Source organism: Catharus ustulatus, chromosome 8 (assembly GCF_009819885.2).
Source record: "Catharus ustulatus isolate bCatUst1 chromosome 8, bCatUst1.pri.v2, whole genome shotgun sequence".
Classification (NCBI taxonomy): domain Eukaryota; kingdom Metazoa; phylum Chordata; class Aves; order Passeriformes; family Turdidae; genus Catharus; species Catharus ustulatus.
In genome coordinates, this window is record NC_046228.1 from 11,915,501 (window position 1) to 11,936,291 (window position 20,791).

At 40.3% G+C, this 20,791-nt stretch overlaps 1 protein-coding gene across 1 annotated transcript in view; it reads left to right on the plus strand.

The window, feature by feature from the left end:
• Positions 1-20,791, plus strand: part of STN1 (STN1 subunit of CST complex) — a 45,036-nt gene that overhangs the window by 12,696 nt on the left and 11,549 nt on the right. Inside the window, exons 2-7 of the mRNA XM_033066634.2 lie at positions 2,879-3,018; positions 7,484-7,579; positions 11,628-11,699; positions 14,408-14,569; positions 15,832-15,943; positions 16,664-16,826. Coding sequence (XP_032922525.1) covers positions 2,886-3,018; positions 7,484-7,579; positions 11,628-11,699; positions 14,408-14,569; positions 15,832-15,943; positions 16,664-16,826 — 738 coding nt within the window. The 5' untranslated portion in view covers positions 2,879-2,885. The remainder of the gene's footprint in view (positions 1-2,878; positions 3,019-7,483; positions 7,580-11,627; positions 11,700-14,407; positions 14,570-15,831; positions 15,944-16,663; positions 16,827-20,791) is intronic.

A 20,791-nucleotide genomic window follows, 5' to 3' on the forward strand; every position in this document is an offset into this window, starting at 1 on the left:
CATTAATTAACCTCGGGATGGAGAGGCTTCCTGTGCCAACTTAAGAAAAAGTTACGGGAAGATACTATTATATATCAAAAGATAAATGATTGGAAGAGTTTTGTCAGCCTTATAGAAATTATGTTTTTTCATACTTTCAATCTTGGAAACTCACTGAAATAGATACTTTGGAAATAGTTTACATCTTGCTTTGCTTTAGGATCAGACAGACAACCACTGAGAAGAATGAACTGGTACTAGCAGTGTTGGAGGCAAGCTGTACATTCTGGAGGCACTAAATATATTTTTTTTTCCAACTGACCACTTGTGGCTTCAAATAGGCCACTGTTCAGATGTAGCTACCAAGTTGGCCACTTGGGAGGGAAGGAAGAAAATAGGCTTGGTATTGGGTGGTGTTCTTGGGACCGTGAAGAGGCCAGGGAAGGCTTTGGCTGCTGTGCAGAATGCCCTCGTGTGCCTGTCTGGCATTGCTGAAAGTGAATGGGTGGCTGGGGTACAGTCTCACTGTCCCAGCCTGGTGTGCATGGAATGTCTGTAACTCAGGACTTCAACAAATTTGTCCTGTGGACTTCAAGGAATCCTGTGATGCCTTCATAGTGCTGGGGGCGTGATTTAGTTTTTGTCAAGGAATCTTTAGCAGATCTGTAAAACCTTGTGTGCCTGTAGCAGGCTTCAAGCAAGCAGAGTGGTTTCTACATAAAGATGTTTCATGGGTGTAAATATCTCCAGTGAGGAACTGTAATAAGGCCTGGGAGTGAGAAGGAAGCTCCAGAATTTGACATTTAACTCCCAGTAGTTTCTGAGATAGAAAGAGCTTTTGCTGCAGAAATGTTCTCCCTTCAGAACAGGGAAGCAGTAAAAAAATTTGGGGAGATGCTGAAAGTGTGGCTTGGACTTGGTCTGTTAACATTTGGGCATTTCAGGCTTGACAAGTGGCTATAAAACGCCAAAATACAGATATTTTTAATCACCAGTGGAGGTGCTTCATTAATTCCCCCTCAGATGCACACATGTGCAGGGGTGACTTCTGCTTTTTGCCCCAAGGAGTGTCTGTTTACCCAAAATACAAAAAGTTAGACAGACATGTTACCTGATGATCTCTTTTTGGCTGGCTATCTCAGTCTGCTGTCTGTCTAGGAGGAAAAACAGGTGCTGAGCTGTGACAGGCTTTGTAACCATGCAGAGTAAATTGGGGGGCATGAAGCAGAAAGGAATATGAGTTTGTACTAGAGACTGCAAGCAAAAAGAGATGAGGAGACTAAGAAAATGAGCATGCCAAGTAAAATATAGGTTCAAACCATTTGTTCCCTTGAGAAACTTTGTGGTCTAAATTTGACATAGACTGTAGCAAGTATCCAAAGAACCGCCATATGGAGGAAGAGCAGCTTGTGTTAAGATCATACACTTAACAGCTTAATTTCTATTGAGCAGTGTCTCAATTCAGAAGCAGAAAAAGGGTGCTTCATGGAGAGACTTGAGTGAGAAAGGAATAGTGGGACATTCTTGAGTAGATCTTGCAAGTGCAAAAAGGAAAAGTTATGGAGAGCTGTCTAGTGGGGAGCGAGACATGAATCCAGGTGTAAACAAAACTATTTCAGTTTGTTACTCAATAGTGAAGTTACTGCTGGAACTGACTAAATCAAGTATTTTCAACATCTCACCAGAGAAGTGTCCAGTCCAAGGAAGGGTAAATAACACTAACCTTTTTTTTTACTAAAGTAAAATTTAAAAAAAAGGTGGATAGGAATCGCATTATCAGCTGCAGTTCTGTACACAGTATAGAGTAGATGTCAGCAACACTCTGGCTTGTTGTGCTACACCCTTTTTCTTTTCCCTTGCCTCAAATGAAAGTTTAAGCATTAGAACAGAAACCATGCAGAAAGCAAGCTGTGTAGTTTCTCAGTGAGGCAAGGTGCTATTGTGATATTCATGGTGTGCTGTCTTCACATCAGTAGCTACCAGTGCTTCTCACAGACTGCAGACATCACTGGGAGCTGCTTCCTCTCAGGAGACTGGCGCTGCCAAATCTCAGTCCTACTGCACACTATTCAAAATCAGTCCACTTAGCACCTTTGGCTTAGAGCTGTGAGGGGCTGACACCCACTGGAAGGTGACCTGGAAAGCCTTACAGGAACAATGTAGCTATCCACACAGGAGAAGCCGATAGAAAGTATTTTCAGCTTCCAAATCTTTATGAGGGTTTTCCTGAATCGAGTGCTGGGGATTTTGACATCAACACTGTGATAGGCAGAGAATTGGATCTGTTATGGCAGAAGATGGCAGGCATTAAACTGTGAAATCTGAAAGGGTAAGAGGGGAGAGTGACAATTTAGAAGTTAGTGGAGACTACATGGCCCGAAATAAAGAAGGGATGTCTACTTTTGTTTTAAATAAAGTCATCCTCCCTCAACTCCACAATAAAGCGCAGGACAAACAATGAGAATAATGTGTTGGGGGAGGGAAAAAAAATGATAAGGGGAATAAAAATAATCTGTACAGAAAGTGACTACTTAGGATCTCACAATCCTGCTCTTTTAAACAAATGTTGACTTTAGTTATCTGTTTATGGATTTGGAGAGAAAAAATCCCTATCCCTGAAATTCTATCTCATTTGAAGTTACTGGGGAAAATGCTGTTGCTGGATTCTCGGTACTTCAAACAAATCGTGAGCATTGATACTTTGAATATTTCATGTGGTGAGACATTAAATATTGATAGATAAATATAACATTACATTAGATAAACTTCAGTGTCTCATCCTCAGCTCTGCTATGTTTTTGTGTGTAAACTCATGAGCTGTTTTTTCATTTACTTGGGGCATATGTGAACAGCTCTTCACCTTTGTAGAAAACAATTTCAGGTCCTTCTGTGTTCACAGGTTTTAAATGCAGTCTGAGTCTGAGAAGTATGAGGAAGAGACACCTTCTCTGCACTGGGGGTTGGATCCTGTATTTTCTGCATTTGCAAGACTCTATATTAAAGATATTGCAGAAATTAGAGAATCTAAACAGGTGCCAGGTATGTATTTATATGTGCTCATTATTATGCACACAATATTATAATTAATTTATGTTGTGCTTTTTATCAAGGGATTGAAGAATACTTCACAAACATCAGTAGTTTTCCATAACCTTAAGCTAAGTGATGTTAGTGCCTTTTAACAGTTCCAAAAACAACAGGTTGTATGTGAAATGTATCTGAAAAATAAAATATATTTGTTAAAATGGCTTTTCTTTCTCTCCAGAACCTCTTTTTCATTAAGGTAATGCTGTGTTTCCTCTGTGTGGTGGTGCTTGTTATATTCTGATGAAGTTAATTCTAAAAAAGTCTGGTCTTTTCTGGCCCTATGTATTGTTATCTTTCCACTGTCTCTACATTTTCTGGAAAATTTTGACAGTTGATGACATTGCTGGATGTGTGATTTTGCTTTTTCCTATAGATATTAATAGCTTATAGAACAGATACAAGTTTTGTCTCCCTAATTTCTAGATAGGTTAGATATTCTTCATACATTGGAACAACCTTATTGTAAATTCTGGCCTGCATGCTGGACCTTACCCCACAAGTGTGTGCTGTGCAGTCTGTGTCCTGCAGTGTCACCCACATGTGAGCTTTGGCTGAAGCAGCACGGCTCTGACCTTGAATTGCTGTTTTCACTCCACAGACTTTAAATAGACTGCAGTGTCTTCTGCTGTGCAAGGGTTCATTACTCCCAACTGAAGCTTCACATGGTGCAGGATTATCAGGGAGGAACCCAAAGAACTTAGAATTAATGAGCAAAAGCAGTAAGGCCTAAACACAGTGTATGGCTTTGGTTTGGTTTTGATGTTTGATTGTGGGTTTATTTTTTTATTTTTTTCTGTCCATGGAGATTAAGTACTCCTGTTTGGCACTTTGAATATGCTTTGCCGTGTAGATTTTGTTATTCTTCTTTAGTTTTCTTTAACAAGGATAGCAGCAGTGCTATTTTTGAAGAAATGAAGGACTGGTGGGGTTTTTTGCTCTTCTTGCCACCATTTTGATATACATAAGGACTTCAGAAAGTCTATCTGTCTATCTATTTATCTTTGTTATTTAATATGGTAGGACACTTTTGTCTTAAATCCATTGCAGTAATCAGGTACAGACTGTTGCTGATGTTTGTGTATGTTTTATTTCGAGGCCTTTTTAAACTATCATAAATGTTTCTGGTAGTACTGGTGTAGGAAACGTGTCTGGTAAAAACTGTTCTTCATCAGTTACAGATATTTTAATTGTTTTCAAACAAAATGCAACACAATTCAATGCCAACAGAATTGGATTGTAGTTTGGACTTGAACAGTAGTTCATACAAATCTGAAAATGTATTCAGAACAATTAACCATATAAACACCAAAAAACATTTCATGATACCAGGGACAGTCTTAGAAAGTACAGTCCTGCTCTTTTTTTACCTCCAAATTACCCCAACTTCCCTTCTTAGTTCTATTCCTGTTCTTTTACTTAACTGAGTTGGCTTCTGCTTCAGGGACTTTTACAGTTTTGTTATTGCCTTTGTTTTTTTCCTAAGATGATCCTAAGGAGGTGGTATGTGTAATGTCAAGATACCAGCCTTTACAGTTGGTACATTTGAGCTTTTTCCACTTCCTGTGCATCTGGCAGTCTGCACACTTAAGTTTGCTTGCAATCCTGCATCATTTTCTAAACCAAACTTCAAATAAAATGAAATTTCCTAGAACCAACATCCTGAATTTTGTCCATTCTCTGATGCTGTTTGTATACCAAACCAGACATTTTCCAGTGTATCTTATTTGTTGGCAACAAATGACAGCACAACAAAACCACTAAAATTAATACCTTTTGGGGAAGGAAGAATGTAGGTGTTTGTTGTCAATGCTTCCTGCCTTTAATGGGCTTTTAAAGACCAGCTGAAGCTAAATATATGGTTGGCTATAAATCCGTCAGTAAGTAATGGTAATTAGGAATGAATGAATGCTAAACAAAAAGTTGTAACTAGGAAGAATGGAAAGAAACACAGATTGAATGTCAGGAAAAACATCCCTAGAATGACATCTGTTAGACCATGGCACAGCCTTCCCAGGAAGAAGGTGGGATGCCCTTCACTGTGATTGTTTATATCCTGACTGTACAGATTGCCAGGAATTTACTGTACAAAATGGTTTTGTATTGCCCCTGAGGAAGTGGACTGAATGACCTAATGAGTTTTTTCTTTCCACTTTTAAGCATTAGGATTTGATGCCACACTGACTAATCCCTTAAAAGAACGCAGAGGGAAGCAGTAAACCTGGCCAATTACTCTGCTATAAATGGTGACAAGAAGGCTGGAAAACCTCCCAGATAAAAACAGCAATTGTGTTGTCTTAGCAGCCTTGCAATGAGAGTGGGTGTCAAACTCAGTTGTAACACATAATCACATCATGGAAATGTGCTTTTCTCAGAGTTATCGTGCAGCACTGCTTTGTGACAGCTTATCAACAAGGAAGGGAAGCTACAAATAGCATAAAAGGAGGTAATAATAATTAAAGGAATGGCAAACAGCACAGTAATGCATGACCAGCACTGTCTGTACCATAGCCCCCTGTAGCACTGCTGTGGCTGTTGTGGTTAGTGGCATTTTGCTCTCTGTGTTTATTACTGGGTTATTAGGAACCTCACTGAATATGTTTGTCCTCAGCTTCAAATATTTAGAATATATTTATTGCTACCAATATGGACTTAATTTGTACAAATAAACTGGCAGGAGGAGTAATTTACACCTTGAAGTCATCAAGTCCAACAACTTTTAATAGGTTAAATATAATTTAATTCTTCAATTTAATTCAGGTAGTTTCTCTGAGAGTAAGGGTGGAGTTCTATGTGAATTTATAGGGATGGAGAGAACCAGTTTTATTTGGTCTCTGTCATCTGCCAAAATTCAGCTTACTACCTGGGAAACAAACATAATAACATGTTGCTTGTTTGCATAATCAGGAGCTCTGCTCCACAGACTTACCCTTAAACTAGCCCAGACCTTTCACAGAGATGTTGTAAGATTCAGTGAATGACTACATACACTGGGAGCATCTCCACTGGGGGTTTCTGTAGCAGTGTTTATTTGTGCCCTGGTAAATGAAATGAGAGACAAGTGGACAGACCTGCTAAACATCATCTATGCCAGACCTGACCAGTGACTGCATGATTAGTGTAGCCAGATCTGAGATAATAGCCATAGATGCATCCTCAAAACACTGCAGTGGATTTTTATGAGCAAAATTTTTGCTTATGAGCTGCTTGGCTGATCACCTCTGATTTCTTCTGAAACTTTTGTGTTTTCTCTCTGTCTTGCGTGAAGAAAGTTAATTCCAGGCTCATTTAAGGCTGCTAGCTATGTAGGACAAGTTATTTTTGGATTTTGGATTTAAGGTTTTTTTTATACAGAACATTTTTCTGACTCCCTTGCTGCTGTGTTTCCCTTTGTAAGAATAACACTTGCCACGGTGTATGCAGCCAAATGTTCCCTTCTGAGTCCCTCGAGTTATCTAGTTTTCAGAAGACAGTTATTGAACATCCCAGATGGCTTATTTCAGTAAAGCAGCAGTATTTGAAAACTGAAGAAAACACTTGCACTGAAAACTAGCCAGCACAGGGTATATTTGGAGCTTATTGCCCTATTTTCCTCCTGCTGGTGAACTGTGAAGTCTCAGTGTATGATGTTTACATTAGTGTTTGTTAACAACGTTTGTCACTCCCTTGAAAGGGGTTACAGAGCGAGGCAACGTCGGTGCTGCCAGAGTCCACTGGGCTGTGATTTCTCACTGTTTCCTGGACGTGTCTCTAAATGATATTTAAGTTATCTTTATAGATGCACAAAAATAGCTTTGAAGGGATGTTTTTAGAACGTGTGTTTTCAGAAACTGAAGTTCAGGATGCAGTCCACAATGACTGCAGTAGTGTACTCTGCAGTCTGAGAGGACTTTGCTCTCCCCCTGCCCCCATGGCTCCTGTTCTGAAAGACAGAATTATGTTAGTTTTCCTTTTGGAGGCTCTGCCTTAATCAGGAACAGCTGCATTGTGAGAAGCTCTAACTGCTTCCTTTGTGTTCTATTATTTATTCTGAAGCCTTATGAAGATATAAAAAAACTCAAAACCAAACAACAAAGCAAAGCAAAACAAAAACCCAAATGAAACAACAAAACAAACAAACAAACACCTCCTAATGCTTGCAGCAAACAAACTGTTTTTTGGATCCAAATGTGCAAGAAAACAAGAGGTTAATAAGATTCTGACACTCTACAAAAGCAAGCTTTTGGTATCCTAAGTACAGCTGATAGTTTCTCCTTTAAGTGTTCCTAGTCTTCAGTGATACAGGGGATTTTTTCTGTGTAGGCACTGTATAATTTAAGATATATTAAATATGTAAGGAAGTATTTTATTTTTGCTGACAAATGTGACTATGTAGGATGTTGAAAGAAATAGTCACTAATCCAGCATGTTTTGTGTCTAGGTATATTCTTTTATAATGGACATCCAATAAGACAGGTGGATGTTGTTGGGATAGTGGTTCAAACGAAGGAGAAAGATGCCTTTTATAGTTATGGAGGTAAGGAAAATGTCTTTCTCTCTTCTTGCACTTATCAGCCTTTTATCTTAGTTACTGTAGGAACTGAAAGGTTTCCTTATTTGGTCATTGTGTATTCTTGAAACAAATGTGCTCTTATCCTAATATCATGTATATCTACAGCTGAGATTAATTGGCAACTGTACTGAAGCTACTGTTTATCTCCACTTCAAAAATAGACAATTAAATAATTAACACAAAGTAATTGATTCATATGGGGTCATGTAGCAAATCTTAATTTTGGTTGTTGCTTTGTCACTGAACTCTGCCGCCATCCTCTCCTGTTTGCAGTCCCTTTGGTCAGATGCAAACGTATTAAACAAATGGGAAATCCCTTCTTCTATATTTGAACCTTAGAAATCCCTTCTGACTTTTTTTATGTCTTGTCATATTTTGGAGCCAGCTTCTAATAGCAGTCAGGAGCATGTTTGTGTTTGGATGCACAAGAGTAAGTGTCTTAACAAATAAACTCAAGCATCATAGTACCAGTCCTTTCCAACACCAGCTGGGAGTTGTCTCCTCCATATTGCTTTTCCCAGTATTGAATTTTATTAACATGAAAACATCTGATTGTCATTTTGTTCAGCTGTCTTTTACATCTGGAGAAAAAACAGATTGGAGCAATGGTGATGTGGCAAGTTTCAAAGGTGGGGGGAAGTCACCTCACAGTAAGAAGGGGAAGCCAAATCCACAGATCCTATTGAAGCCCTTATGGCCAGTGGCTTCCTCTGCCAGGGTTTTCACCTGGTGGAGGTGAGTCACAGAGTGCCTCTCCTCCCCAGTTCCCTTGCTTGTAAAATTGCAGTTTCCTGACCCTCAGGAGTACTGTGAACATACAGCTGACGAATTAACCAGGTCCCAGGTTCCCCAGCATCAAACTGCTGCAGAGTGGCATTGACTGCAAATGCATTTATCACTTCATGGGAACAGAGGAATACAAAATCAGAATGACCAAGACAAAACCAATTCTATGGATAAGGGTTTTCCATTCTGCTCTCAGCATCAGTTTAACAACTAAACCTGTTGAAAATGTTTGGCGGAAGCAGAAAGTGGAGGAATAGAAATAAAAAGAAACTACAGAGTAGTGGAATTAAGGCCTTGGATCAGCTGACCTTCAAGTGCAGCTCACACTAAGCCTGGCTTCCTGCTGTCCTTTCACATCCAACTCCACTCTTTGTTCCAGCAGTTCCTGGTTTGAATTTTCAGGCTACCTGCCAGGGTGCCCCTCCCCAGCCTGCCCTCCCTTTCAGGCAGGCCAACTCTGTCAGTGCAAAATGTAACTTCTTAGACAGTTTCCTGCTTGTAGCTTCTTGCATCTCTCCGTTCAACAGACTCTGGTGAGTCACAGGGGTTGCATCAGTTGGAGTGCCACACACTGCTCAGGACTTGCTCACTTTCCATCTGCTTAAAAGTGACTTACAAAGCAACTCCCCCTTTGTACTTTTCCTCTGATAGAGAACTGAAATGTCTTTGTGTCCCTGCCATGATCCTCCTCCCTCATTTCCTATCTGTTTGCTTCAGAATACACATCACTCACTTTAAAGAATCTTAGATTCTCTGTTGAAAACTCTACAGCCAGAACTGATGACAGAATTACAATGATAAAAAAGTTTACTCTTTCCTGGCTTAAAAAATAAAAATTACATGTTGTGTGATATTGATTTTGACACTCTGATTTTAATTTTTCTTGCTATTACTATAAGTTAGGAGAAAGATATATAATTAAAACACAGCTTTGATCAAGCTCATCTTTTACCTAATGCACCTTTCTGAACTCTTATGTCCCCTTTCCTTTTTAACAAAACCAACGATCATGTGGTTTTCTTTGTGCTCCAAAACTGACTTGAAAGGCTGAAAGGCAGTTGACTTAAAATTTAAAAAAAAAAAATTCACCAGTGTCTTAGTTGATTCATGCAGGCCTGACAAAAGCCATACCCTTTTTGTCATAAAGAAATAAAAATTTCCACAATTACCTCATTAAACTATTTAACTGGTAGCTTTGAGCTTCCCCTCAAATAATTAAGCAAGAATCAAAGAAACCAAACCCAAACAAACAAAAGCCAGGACAAAAACAAACAAACAAAAAGTAAACCCACAAAAAACCCAAATAAACAAAAGTTTAAACCCAAAGAGATGAGGAAGGGCGGCACAAGGAGCACAGGAAGTTTTCAAGTTTGTAGAACCCTTGAGTGCATTTAAAATAGATTAACCATTCTCTTGTCTAATGAAAATACAAATGCAAGGGTTCTCATTCATCTGCACTTCAGGAGTTATTTGTCTTTTTGCTCAAATCTTTCATCTGTGAAATTGCAAAACTTTGTTTCAGAACCTTGCTCTGCTACCAGATTCCTTGTGTGGTCAAGTACAGGTCAGTCTGTCCAGGACTCTGATTTCAGCTGTTACATTGAGGAGGAGGAGTCTGGCCTCCTAATCCTTCACTCTTATTTGGTTTGTTTCCAAGCCCTTCTTAGGAAACCTGTCTTGGTTGGTGCAAGCAGGAACATCTAGAAACTGTGGGAATGCAAGAGTGAAATGTCATCTGCCCTGCTTCTTGTTGCCATTGCTGGCTTGCATGGATGGCTTGGCATGGTTTATGAGGGTTCTGACTCCTACTAAAATAGTTGCTGTCTGTCTGTACCAAGGAGAGGAAATCCTACCAACAGATTGTTATCTGTGCTCTGGTACAAAATTAAAGCTGCTGAAATAGTTGCAGACACAGCAGTTCAAAACACAGATAGCAGAGAGGAGCATACTTTTGTGATGGAATTTGGAATTGCTACATCTTTTAAGTGCTGTAAGTTTGCTAATAGGAATGTGCAGCTAAACTGCTTGGAAACAGGAAGACAATGATTTGAAATTAGACCCCCCCAAACAGGGAGATTGTTTTAAAACACATGAGACAATGCAAAAGCCTTTTGTTTTGATGCTGTGGTCCACAGAGGAAGTGACTGCAGGTACCAATCAGTACCTTCATGGTAAACATTGCTGTTACTTTTTTAGTCATGGACCTGGTTTAAGAAGCAGAAGAAAATTGCAGGTTTCCATTTGTGAGGAATGGAATCTCAGTCTTGGAGATGTTGCATTCAAGAAGCAAGGTGCATTGGCTGGATGATCCTTGACAGACATTTAGTGCCCTTCTATTTACAGTGTTTGTTGCACAGGCCATCTATATACAGTCCCTTGATCGATAGAAAATTGATACTTCTGACAGATTTTAGTTTCCTTTGAGTTTTGTTTTTTCCTGCTGTCATTGCCAATGCAGTACCTGGAGCAGAAATTGTAGAACTTATTTTCATTGGACACTGGCAAAACAGGAAAAACAGCTCAGGAGAAGGTGTTGAGCCTTTTCAGCAGCGGAAGTGGCATGCATGCCACCAGCACCTACACTTCAAGTTGGGATTTCCTGGCTTAGAGCAGAACCACAAGCATCTACTGTCTTCTGTCCTTCCTGCCTAGAGGAGCTGCCTTTCTGCTGCCTGGACATCATCTTATATTGGAAAGACCAGCAGACTTTGAGCATGATATTGGCATGGAAACCAATGCAGCTGCAGGTGGCTGCACTCTTGGTTTATTCACATGGTTGTATCCCCAGATGTTGAAGTGCTTTTTTCTCATTGTAACAGTAATGCTTCTGTGGTTTGTGCCTGGTTTCCTGTTTTAATTTGCCTGATTTCAGCCTTCAACACTGATTCTTCTCCTGACCTTGTCAACGAGATTGAAACTCCATAGTATTCAATATATGTATTAAAGCCTCATAATTTAAATAAGTGTATGATCTTTCTTTGAGAATATACCTGTTACTTTGCTGACTATGCACATATGCACATCTGGTGCTGAGCTACTTCCATGTCTGAAACAAATATGGAAATTGCTTCAGATATGTAAGTGGAGTCTGGACACCCACTCTACCTTCCAAACCAGTTGCAATGAGATTCCTTGGCAGTTTTCTCTCTACATATTTATGTATCTTCGCTTCTTGGAACACGACTGCCTGCTTTCCTAGTCTGTAATTCTTGCAATTTTTTTGCAGTGGATGATAGTACTGGAGTTATAAATTGTGTCTGCTGGAAAAATCCCACAGTAGCAGTAACACCTTTATCAGGTAATTTATCAAATTAAAAAGTCCTCTTTTGACTGTATGTTTTTACTTATGTCTGTCTTAAATAATTTAGTAAGTGATCAACTTGCAGAAGAGCAAATTCAACTGTTCAATTTTTTTTTTTTTAATTTAAACCACCACATCATGTTGTCTGGGTCATTTTGGGAATTTTCTATTAGTTTTTGTGTTGTGTTCAAGGGTGATGCAAATGAAACCATTACATTATGTCCTGTCCCTGCCTTTTCCTTATTTGAGTAATATGATATTTCAGTTCTGTGCTGTGACATTGTTCAGAGAATTTGCCTGTTAAGGTTCTTTCTGTGACTTCATCTAGTAAAGGAAATAGGCTGGAAATGTGCCACAACTTCTGTTTCCAAAGTCAGTCCATTGACTTGCCTTGTGATTATGGTTTCAGGATTTATCCTTGCTTTGTTTGTATTCATATACAGTAAATTCACGAATACAAGCCGCACTGAGTATAAGCCGCATCTCTGGGTGTTGGCAAATATTTCGGTTTTTGTCCATAGATAAGCCACACACGAATATAAGCCGCTCTGTCGTTCGCAGCGAGGACCCGCGTGCAATTAGTAACAGAACCGCGGGAGGGTGGGGTTTACTGGCTGAGCTAAGGCTGTGCAGGCTCGGCCCACTAGGGGCCGCTGACGGGGCCAGGTGGCCCAGCCCGGTGCTGCCGCTCGGGGCCGGCCGCCGCTGCCACTGGGCTCGGTCACCCCGGGTCGGCGCTGCCCCGCGGTGGCAGGCAGGGACGGAGCTTCCCCCGCTCCTACGGCAGCGGCGGCGGGCGGGGACGGAGCTTTCCCGCGCCCGTGGCGCCGGCGGCGGGAGCGGACAAAGCACCCCGCCTCCTCCCCGAGCCGCGGCAATGGCGGCGCGCGCTTCCCACCCCCCCCCGAGCCGCGGCAATGGCGGCGCGGGGCTCCCGCCGGCTCCCCGAGACGCGGCAATGGCGGCGCGCACTTCCCCCCCCCCCCCCGGGCCGCGGCAATGGCTGCGCAGGGCTCCCGTCGGCTCCCGGAGCCGCGGCAATGGCGGCGCCCCCCCCCCCGTCGGCTCCCCAGGCCGCGGCAATGGCGGCGCCCCCCCCCCCTCCTCCCCTGGGCTGCGGCAGAGGAGGGAAGAAGAGAGCTCTCCCGCCTCTCTCCCCGCCCCCCGTGCTGCCTGCAGGGAGCCAGGGCAACACGGTAACACTGTAACAATTGCGAAATGCCGGCTTTTACTGGCCGGTGCTTGGCTCGGCGCTCTGGCTGGCACGTCTGGGGTTGTAAATGTCAGAAAATTATTAATATATTAGCCGCACCCGACTATTAGCCGCACTTCCGGGTTTCCACCAAAATTTTTGTCAAATTGCTGCGGCTTGTATTCGTGAAATTACTGTACTCCTGCTTATACAGACTCTGTCAGCAGTGAACTTGAAAGTAGCTTCAAACACAGTGGGAGGATGCCAGCAGTCTTTTACAATTTAGGCAAATCCTAAATGTGCAGTAATTGTGCATTTGAAATGAATGTATTATTGCACTCACTAACAGAACAGCTCACTAGTGTCTGGCTCTCTCTTTGCTTTTTCTTCCCTGTTTCTTGTAGATTAAAGTACAAAATTCTTTCTATCTTCTTGGGAGCCCATGTAGTAGATTGACAACCCTAATATGGAGCTGATCAAATCCTACTGAAATAAATCTTACTGGTGTCATCTGCAGTGTTAGGGATACATATTAATAGAGTGGAGAAAGGAAGGCTTGATGTGAAAGTTAAAAACTCTGATGTCTGTGGAACAAGCCCATTTATACAGACAGATAATTCATACTTATACAATCATATGACAGGTGGTACAAATGGTCCCAACTGGAATGTAAGACAGCTCTCACTTTGGAGAGGTGATGATCTGGCACAGCTCTTAAAAAAACCCAAAAAAAAAGGAGACATGAGACACAATCAAATCAGTTTTCAGTTTTGAGGAACTTAAATGAGGAACTCAGATGCATTAAAAGGAATTGCATGAAATACTGCTTGAAATAGAATCAGGGCCAAGAATGCTTTTCAGCCTTGTATTCTTGTTTTACACATACATCAGTAGTGCTTGGATGGACACTATGCTAAGAATGGCAATTAATTCGTTTGTACCTGCTAAAGAAAGCTCTTAGGGGGCACAGGAAATTTTCTTCCAGCCTTTTGTAACTGTCATCAGGGATACTTGGAGCATTAATCAGGTTTTAAGTTATGAAGGATTTACTGTCCTACAAAGTTGTCTTATGTAAACGTGAAGTTCTGTCAAGTTGCATTCACCTCAGTGTAGACATCAAATCGCATCACATGAATGCTTTGGCCCCACCTCAGATGACTCATTCTTCTTTTATATAAAAAGTTCAGCTGACTTTTTTTTCCCCTCTCATCCATCTTAGCATGACAAAATCAAGAAATGACAAAAACTATTTCAAATTTATGTTTCAATTTCACAACCCATTTATGACATTTTCAGTGGTAAATCAGTATCTTCTCCCTTTTATATTTTCCCCAGGTGAACAATTTAAATAGATATACTACAGTAAACTAACTTTGTCACCCACAAGTTTTACTACCTGGGACCTTACCTGTTTTTAGTAGTATGATTCCTGTGATGCTTAGGTGGATAAGTGTAAAAGGACAATTAATGCATTGACTTTAGTGCCTGACTCCCTTTCTCTCACTTCTTACAGGTCATCTAAGCACACCCAGCAGTCTCAGTGTGTTTGAACAGATGAAGAAACTCCAAGAAACAATAAGCCAGAAAACCAAGCTGGAGATTGGAGATGTTGTCAGGGTCAGAGGTCAAATCCGAACCTATAGGCAACAAAGAGAAATTCAGGCTTCATGTTTTTGTGAGTGTTATGAATCTGTGATATAACTGTGATATAACTAAGATGTCTGAATCTGTGAAAATATCTGAACTGTATGTAATTAAATGAATATTTTCCATTTTATTTTCTGGCATCTCATTTTTCTAAGGATTTTTATCTGTATATCTTTATTCCAATTGTGGCAGCATAAGGTTAGAAGACAGACTATGTAATGTGTGGGATTAGACTGCCTGTAAACAAGGCTTTCATGGAAAAACTGTAAAAGCTGATTAGCCTGCATACAAGAATACTGTGCAGGTACTGTGATTGGGTGTCTGCAAGAGTGATTTGTTTTTCAGATTTCTCTGTGTTGAAGCAGAGCAGCCAAAGCCCATGGGAAGGGAGCTGGTGACCTTCTGTATCCCACTTCACCAAGGGCACTGAGGGCTTTGGAAAAGTGGCTACTGTTTGTCACAGCCTGTACAATCCATTCCATGGGCAGGCAGTAGCATATGGGCAGTGTCCCACTGAAGTCTGGCTTCTCCTGAGCTCCCTGGCTCTGCAGGATGAGGGAGAAGTGTTCCTCAGGCACAGATCTGCATGCAGGTGCTGCCTCTGTGTCTGGCAGCTCTTTGAGCAGCAGGGCTCTGCAGCCCACGGCTTATGCTCTGGGAGCTTCCACTTACGTAACTTCTCAGTTCCGTGTCTGTGCTGTTGTGTAAGAGTTGGTTTTCTCCAGTGACATCTTTCAGAGATAATACTAAAATTATTTCTTTACTGAAGAAAAGCCTGTCTTAAAAAACCTCTGCAAGTCAGATTAAAAAGTCTAAATTTTTCAGCTCTAGCTGAAATTTGCACAGGAGTTCAGCCCTCCTTTCCAGACAGAAGATTTATGAGTGTATACAACCCATTCATGGGTTGGTAATAATACCAAAGAGAGCCATGCAACTCAAATATCCTCTAAATTGCTTTCACTTTGGCCCAAATAAAGCTCCTTACTATGTGTTAACTTCATTTAATGGATAAAGACTGCTGAAAGGTAAAATAGAGATCATAAATTCTGATTAAATAAGTTGTCAGACAAAAGCACAATCTGTAATGCACCACAACAGGCCGTTTTCCCTCCTTGTAAACTGTAAAAGAAGGATTGGCCTTTGTGGTTTGTTTTTACAAAAACCACAGTGAACAAATTTTTGCCAATTTAATACTGGCTGTGAAGCTGTGTTGTGCTGCCTCAGGTTTGCTTGCTTAAAAAATTATATGGCAGTCCTGGCCAGGCTTATGTGTTCTCATTGCCTCTCCAGATAAAGTGGATGATCCTGTGTTTGATGTCCAGATTTCAAGAATGCTGGAGCTCCCCTGTCTCTACAGAGAAGTTTATGATAAACCTTTCAAGGGCCCTGAGGAAATACAGAGGTAAATGCAGTATCCAGAACTGCTCCTGGGGCAAAGTGTGGGATATTATAGTTGTTTACTTGTTGTTGTAATAACTCTGGAAAAAATAGAGCAGGGCCTGACTGTAAATTAGACTGCATTAATATACAACAGCAGTCTGTTTTTCTCCCAAATAATTGGTGATCCATGCAGATGAGATACCTGTCCATATTCTGAAGAAAGAAATATAATGCTGAACTAAAGTGATTACTATGAAAAAAGTAAAATACTCTGTACAGCTAATGATAAATATGAGATTTAGAGCAAGATTTGGGGCTGAGGTTAACACAGAGGATGGAGAAGTATCCTTGCCTGATGTTGTTTTATGTGTGAGTTTAAGGAGCCATTCCACTGAAATGCTCTCATGCCTTTGTCATTGTCAAATCACAAATACATAACCTCAATAAACTGAGTCAAACACCCACTCCTGTACTCAGTTTCAGGGTAGCTGGATGCTTATTGGGAGGCCTGGTGCATGTGGTATTATTTCAGAGACAAAACTGTAACAGCAAATGATTGAAGAGCAACAGTTGAATGTTGATGCTTATAAAAGTCTTCTGTTTTAGTAAAGGATTTAAATTCAAATTCTTTAAGGATGGTAAAACATCCTTTGACCTTTGAAACCAGTCTAGCGGACTGACTTTATGTAATTGTTCTAAAACCCATTTCTTGCCTTTTGACATGTTCTGTGTATCCTTGTAGTGGCCTGGAGGGTCAGAATTCCTCAATCCATATGCTGCATGAGAAAATGCAAGGCTTTCTATTACAAAACAAAATTCAGACCTTTTACCAGCAAGAGTTGGAGACAGTTGATTCTCTGGTGTCTCTGGCTGGTGTGCATCTACCCAGCCCCAGCTGTCAGGAGGTGAGTAAATGCACCTGTATGTTCCAAGATTTTAGTGGGGGAAATAATACAGTTTACTTTTTTAAAAGCATAAACAGATAAGAGACTGGTGCCTTCAGAGGATTCAAAAAACACTAGTGCTTTAGCTTTACGCATTAATTGTTTACAGATCTTGAGGAAATCTTGTTGCTTTGGACATATAAAACTGGGCTGAAAAAAAGTGATGTAAGAACAGTCTGTTATTAGGGGTAATCTTGTTTTAGGGCTAACAGTCTTACAGCCTGCAACAGACACTATTTTATTTAGATTTGTTATTAGTAGCAGTGTCAGAAAAAGAGATCTCTTTAAGGTGCTTGAGTTATTTTTGACAGAGGTTTGAGATCCTGAATCTGATCAGGAGAAGAGAGCACAAAATCTTTGTCTTGTTTCTCATTTGAAGCTCAAAATATTAATTTGATTAATTAAAGAGATGCAGCTTTCAAGAGGAGGTTATGATGAGTGGATGAACTGTGCTCCCTGCTACTTGTTTCTCGCATTGGGAGTCCCTGATTGTGAAAGGCCATGATTGAAAGGATGAGAAGTTGGGATTAAATTGAAATCAGTTTACAGGAAGTTGTGTGTAACCAAACTATTAAGAAACTTTCCAACGAGTTAGTGACCTCTTGATCAACTGCAGAATGGGAAACAGAACAAAAATCATTTTTAAAATGGCTTTCTGTTACTCTGTATTAGTTGCATAAATTACAAATAAGATTCTCAGCTGGTATGAAGTGATAAATTTCTGCAAAGCTTATAGTTACATGTTTTTACCATGAAAGCAGTGGCAATTGAAACTTAAGCTGGAGTATTGTGATTCATTTGTTTAGTTTTTGGTTTTCTGTAGAGAAATAAATCCCTGGCAGTCATTTTCACCCTGATTTTGATGTGCACTGTAATGTTAAGTGCTGCTATGTTGACTTTTAATGTTTGTTTAATTCTTAAGAAACTCAAAATAACACGAAAAACAGACTCTTGCAAATGAGGTCAAATAATAATGAAAAGTAGCTCTTGTTGGCCTTGTTGAACTGCTGCTGATAGCTGTTCTTGATAGCTGGGTTGGGTTTTTGATTTTGGGGCTTTTTTGTTTGTTTTTTTGTTTGTTTGTTTGTTTTTTATTTAAGGCATTTTTTTTCTAGTGTGCCTTGAAACAAACATGGCTGTTAGCACTAACATGAGCTATTCTCATTTTAGACAGAAAAGTTTGCTAGTAGATTATCCAACATAGCACCTGGTACTTTCTAAACTACCTGGAACAGTATTTGAAGCTCCCAAACACTTTGCATTAAAGGAAGTAGTGGCCATTGTGTCCAATACTGGAAACTTAAACATTTCAGCATTTATAGAATGACCAAGATAAATAATTTACAAAACCATTTGAAGTAGGAACTGATGCAGAACAAACATAGAAAGACTGAAAAAAAAAACCCAAGAAAACTCAACCCAAACAAAGCACCAACCAAAAAAAAAACCAACTCAAAAACCCCAAAACAAGAAAAATAATGTAGCATCAGTGTCGTCAGCAGTCATGAAGAGCTATCATAATAATGAATAGTTGCTCCTGACCCTGATGCAAGGATGTGAGCATATGTCCCAGGAATCTGGGCCCACAGATGCTCATTTGGAAATTGCAGTTCTCCCTATTGTCCTTTACTAATTTCTTGCAAAGAAGGTTATCTGTTCTTGTATAAGAAAGGACCTGCAGTTGTCAAGTGGCATGAATGCCTGAAGAGAAGTGCCCAGGAATGCTCTGGAAATGAATTTCCTTGTTCCTCTACACTGTCTCTAGAAGGTGTCATTTCCATAATTGGCAAAAGGTCAAGTACCCAGTTCAGTCCACAAAAGTAAATGTAATAGATCTGATTTCTGTCCCTCTTCCTTTCTTTTCTCTTCAATAGTCTTTTGTTTTGCACTGCCCTCAAACCAAGAGGATAAATGATATTACTGATGTGGAACAATATTATTTTGGGCCTATTTGACAAGGCAGGAGCTATAGAGCCAACTCAGCTAATTAGGCCATGCCACAACATACACACTTGTTCACTTCTTACACTTTCCCTGGATGTAAAAGGATGAGATATTTGGATGTATAGGTAATTTTTTTTGTCCTGATTCCAGTGCTCTAGAGCACAAATTGCTGTTAAACTATTTGTTTCCTTTCTCTTCCTTTCCCTCTGATCCTAGAAGAGGTGGTACACCTCCTTCATCTCTTTCCCAACTTTTAAAGTACTTGCACGGTGCTCATCATAGTGGAGGGTGTCTCCCCATGGAATATTTTCTCCAGGGAGGTGATGAGCTGCTGTGGAGTCACTGCAGTGGAGTGGAGCAGTGGATGAAGGTGGAAGGAGTTAGCTGGGACAGTTTGAGGTAGGCAGCATCTCTGTGTTCCTTTCCAGCATTACTGTGTAGCTAAGCCCTGTCCACATCCCATATATATCCTAAATACCTCGTTCTAGTCCTGATCCCTCCCTGGCAGTGCAGTCTTTTGCCTCTCCAGAATAAATTTTCCTCTAGCAGATGCACCTGGCAGAACTGAAATAATTTCTTCTTCTCAGACATATACTAGAGAAAATTTAATTTTATAGTCTACAGATAATGAGGAAGAGAATTTAACTACTTTTAAAAATAGTTAAAAATTAACAAATCTTTTATGAGTTTTAAAGCTACTGGAGCTTTAATTTGCATAATGAGTGCCCCATTTATCTTTACGGTGTAGCCTTTTCCCTGTCCTTTAATATAAGTGACTTTTGGGGCTGGAGGGGTGGATACCAGAAGGAAGACTACAAGTAAAACAAGAAAAAGTAATTTTGTGCTTAGAGAACCTCCAGAGTGTACTTGCTGGACTTAGGCAATTATGTTTAGCAAATGGACAAGCCTTTAGTTCCCTTTTTAAAGAAAGCTACATGTTAAGTTGATCCATCCAATTTCTCAACTGAAATAAGTGTTTTAAACCAGCCAGTCTAGATTAACAATACTTCTGCCCTTCTGCCATGCATAAGCTATAATGTGTGCTATTTTAGTGCTACCATTCCAGTTTGTGAATGTCACTGGCTTGGACATGTAACTGGAGTTGTGCTTTCCAGAATGTGCAGTTTGTACTTCTCTTGATTTGAATATTATCTCAAGGTCACCAACGAGAAGTAGTTAAAGCAGGAAGTTTCACAGTGTTGTTCACAGTCTTTGTCTACCCTGTACATTGTACTGTAGGTGTAACACAGTTAATTACAAATTCTTGGTGCAGTGTCCTTGTCTTTCTGCCTCTTGAGGAAGCTTCAGCACTGCTTTAAATATGTATATTGCAAGGCTTATTATAGGACTTCAGGACTGTCATGTCCAGGATCACTATTACTAAAATTGCCACCTGCCTAAGCCCAGGATTAAACATTACATGAGAAACTGCAAAGGGTGATTCCATGAGTAGAATCACATGTGTATACCAGGAAGCTTTAACGCCATCAGAGTGTGATTCATGATGAGTCAAAGGTTACATAGTTCCAGTGTTTTGAACAGACTCACTAATTCCTGTACCACTTCATTTCTTTGACCTGTTATTGATTGTACAGAGAATTTGTCTTGTTTTAAAGATCTGAGAATAACTGGTTGCACAGCACCAGCCCACTAAGCTGTGTGAAGCCTTATAGATGGAGTATATTGATTAAAGTATACCAACTTAATTCTGGATGCATAGATTCTTCTGTTGGCTTTGCTAGAGAGCCCTTGGCCAGTCTTGGGAGTGAGGGTAATGATAGTAAAATTATTATTTAATAGCTGCTTCTGTCTCAGGTTACACACACACATACACACGTACATGATATGTTTTGCAAAAGGGATGGCTGATTCTTGAATGCTCCTATGCTGGGATGTACAGTTTAATTTATTTGAAAAGGATTGATTTCAAAGAGAGGGGGAAGACCCTACTGTTAACTACTTCAGAGAACCTGAAATGGTGC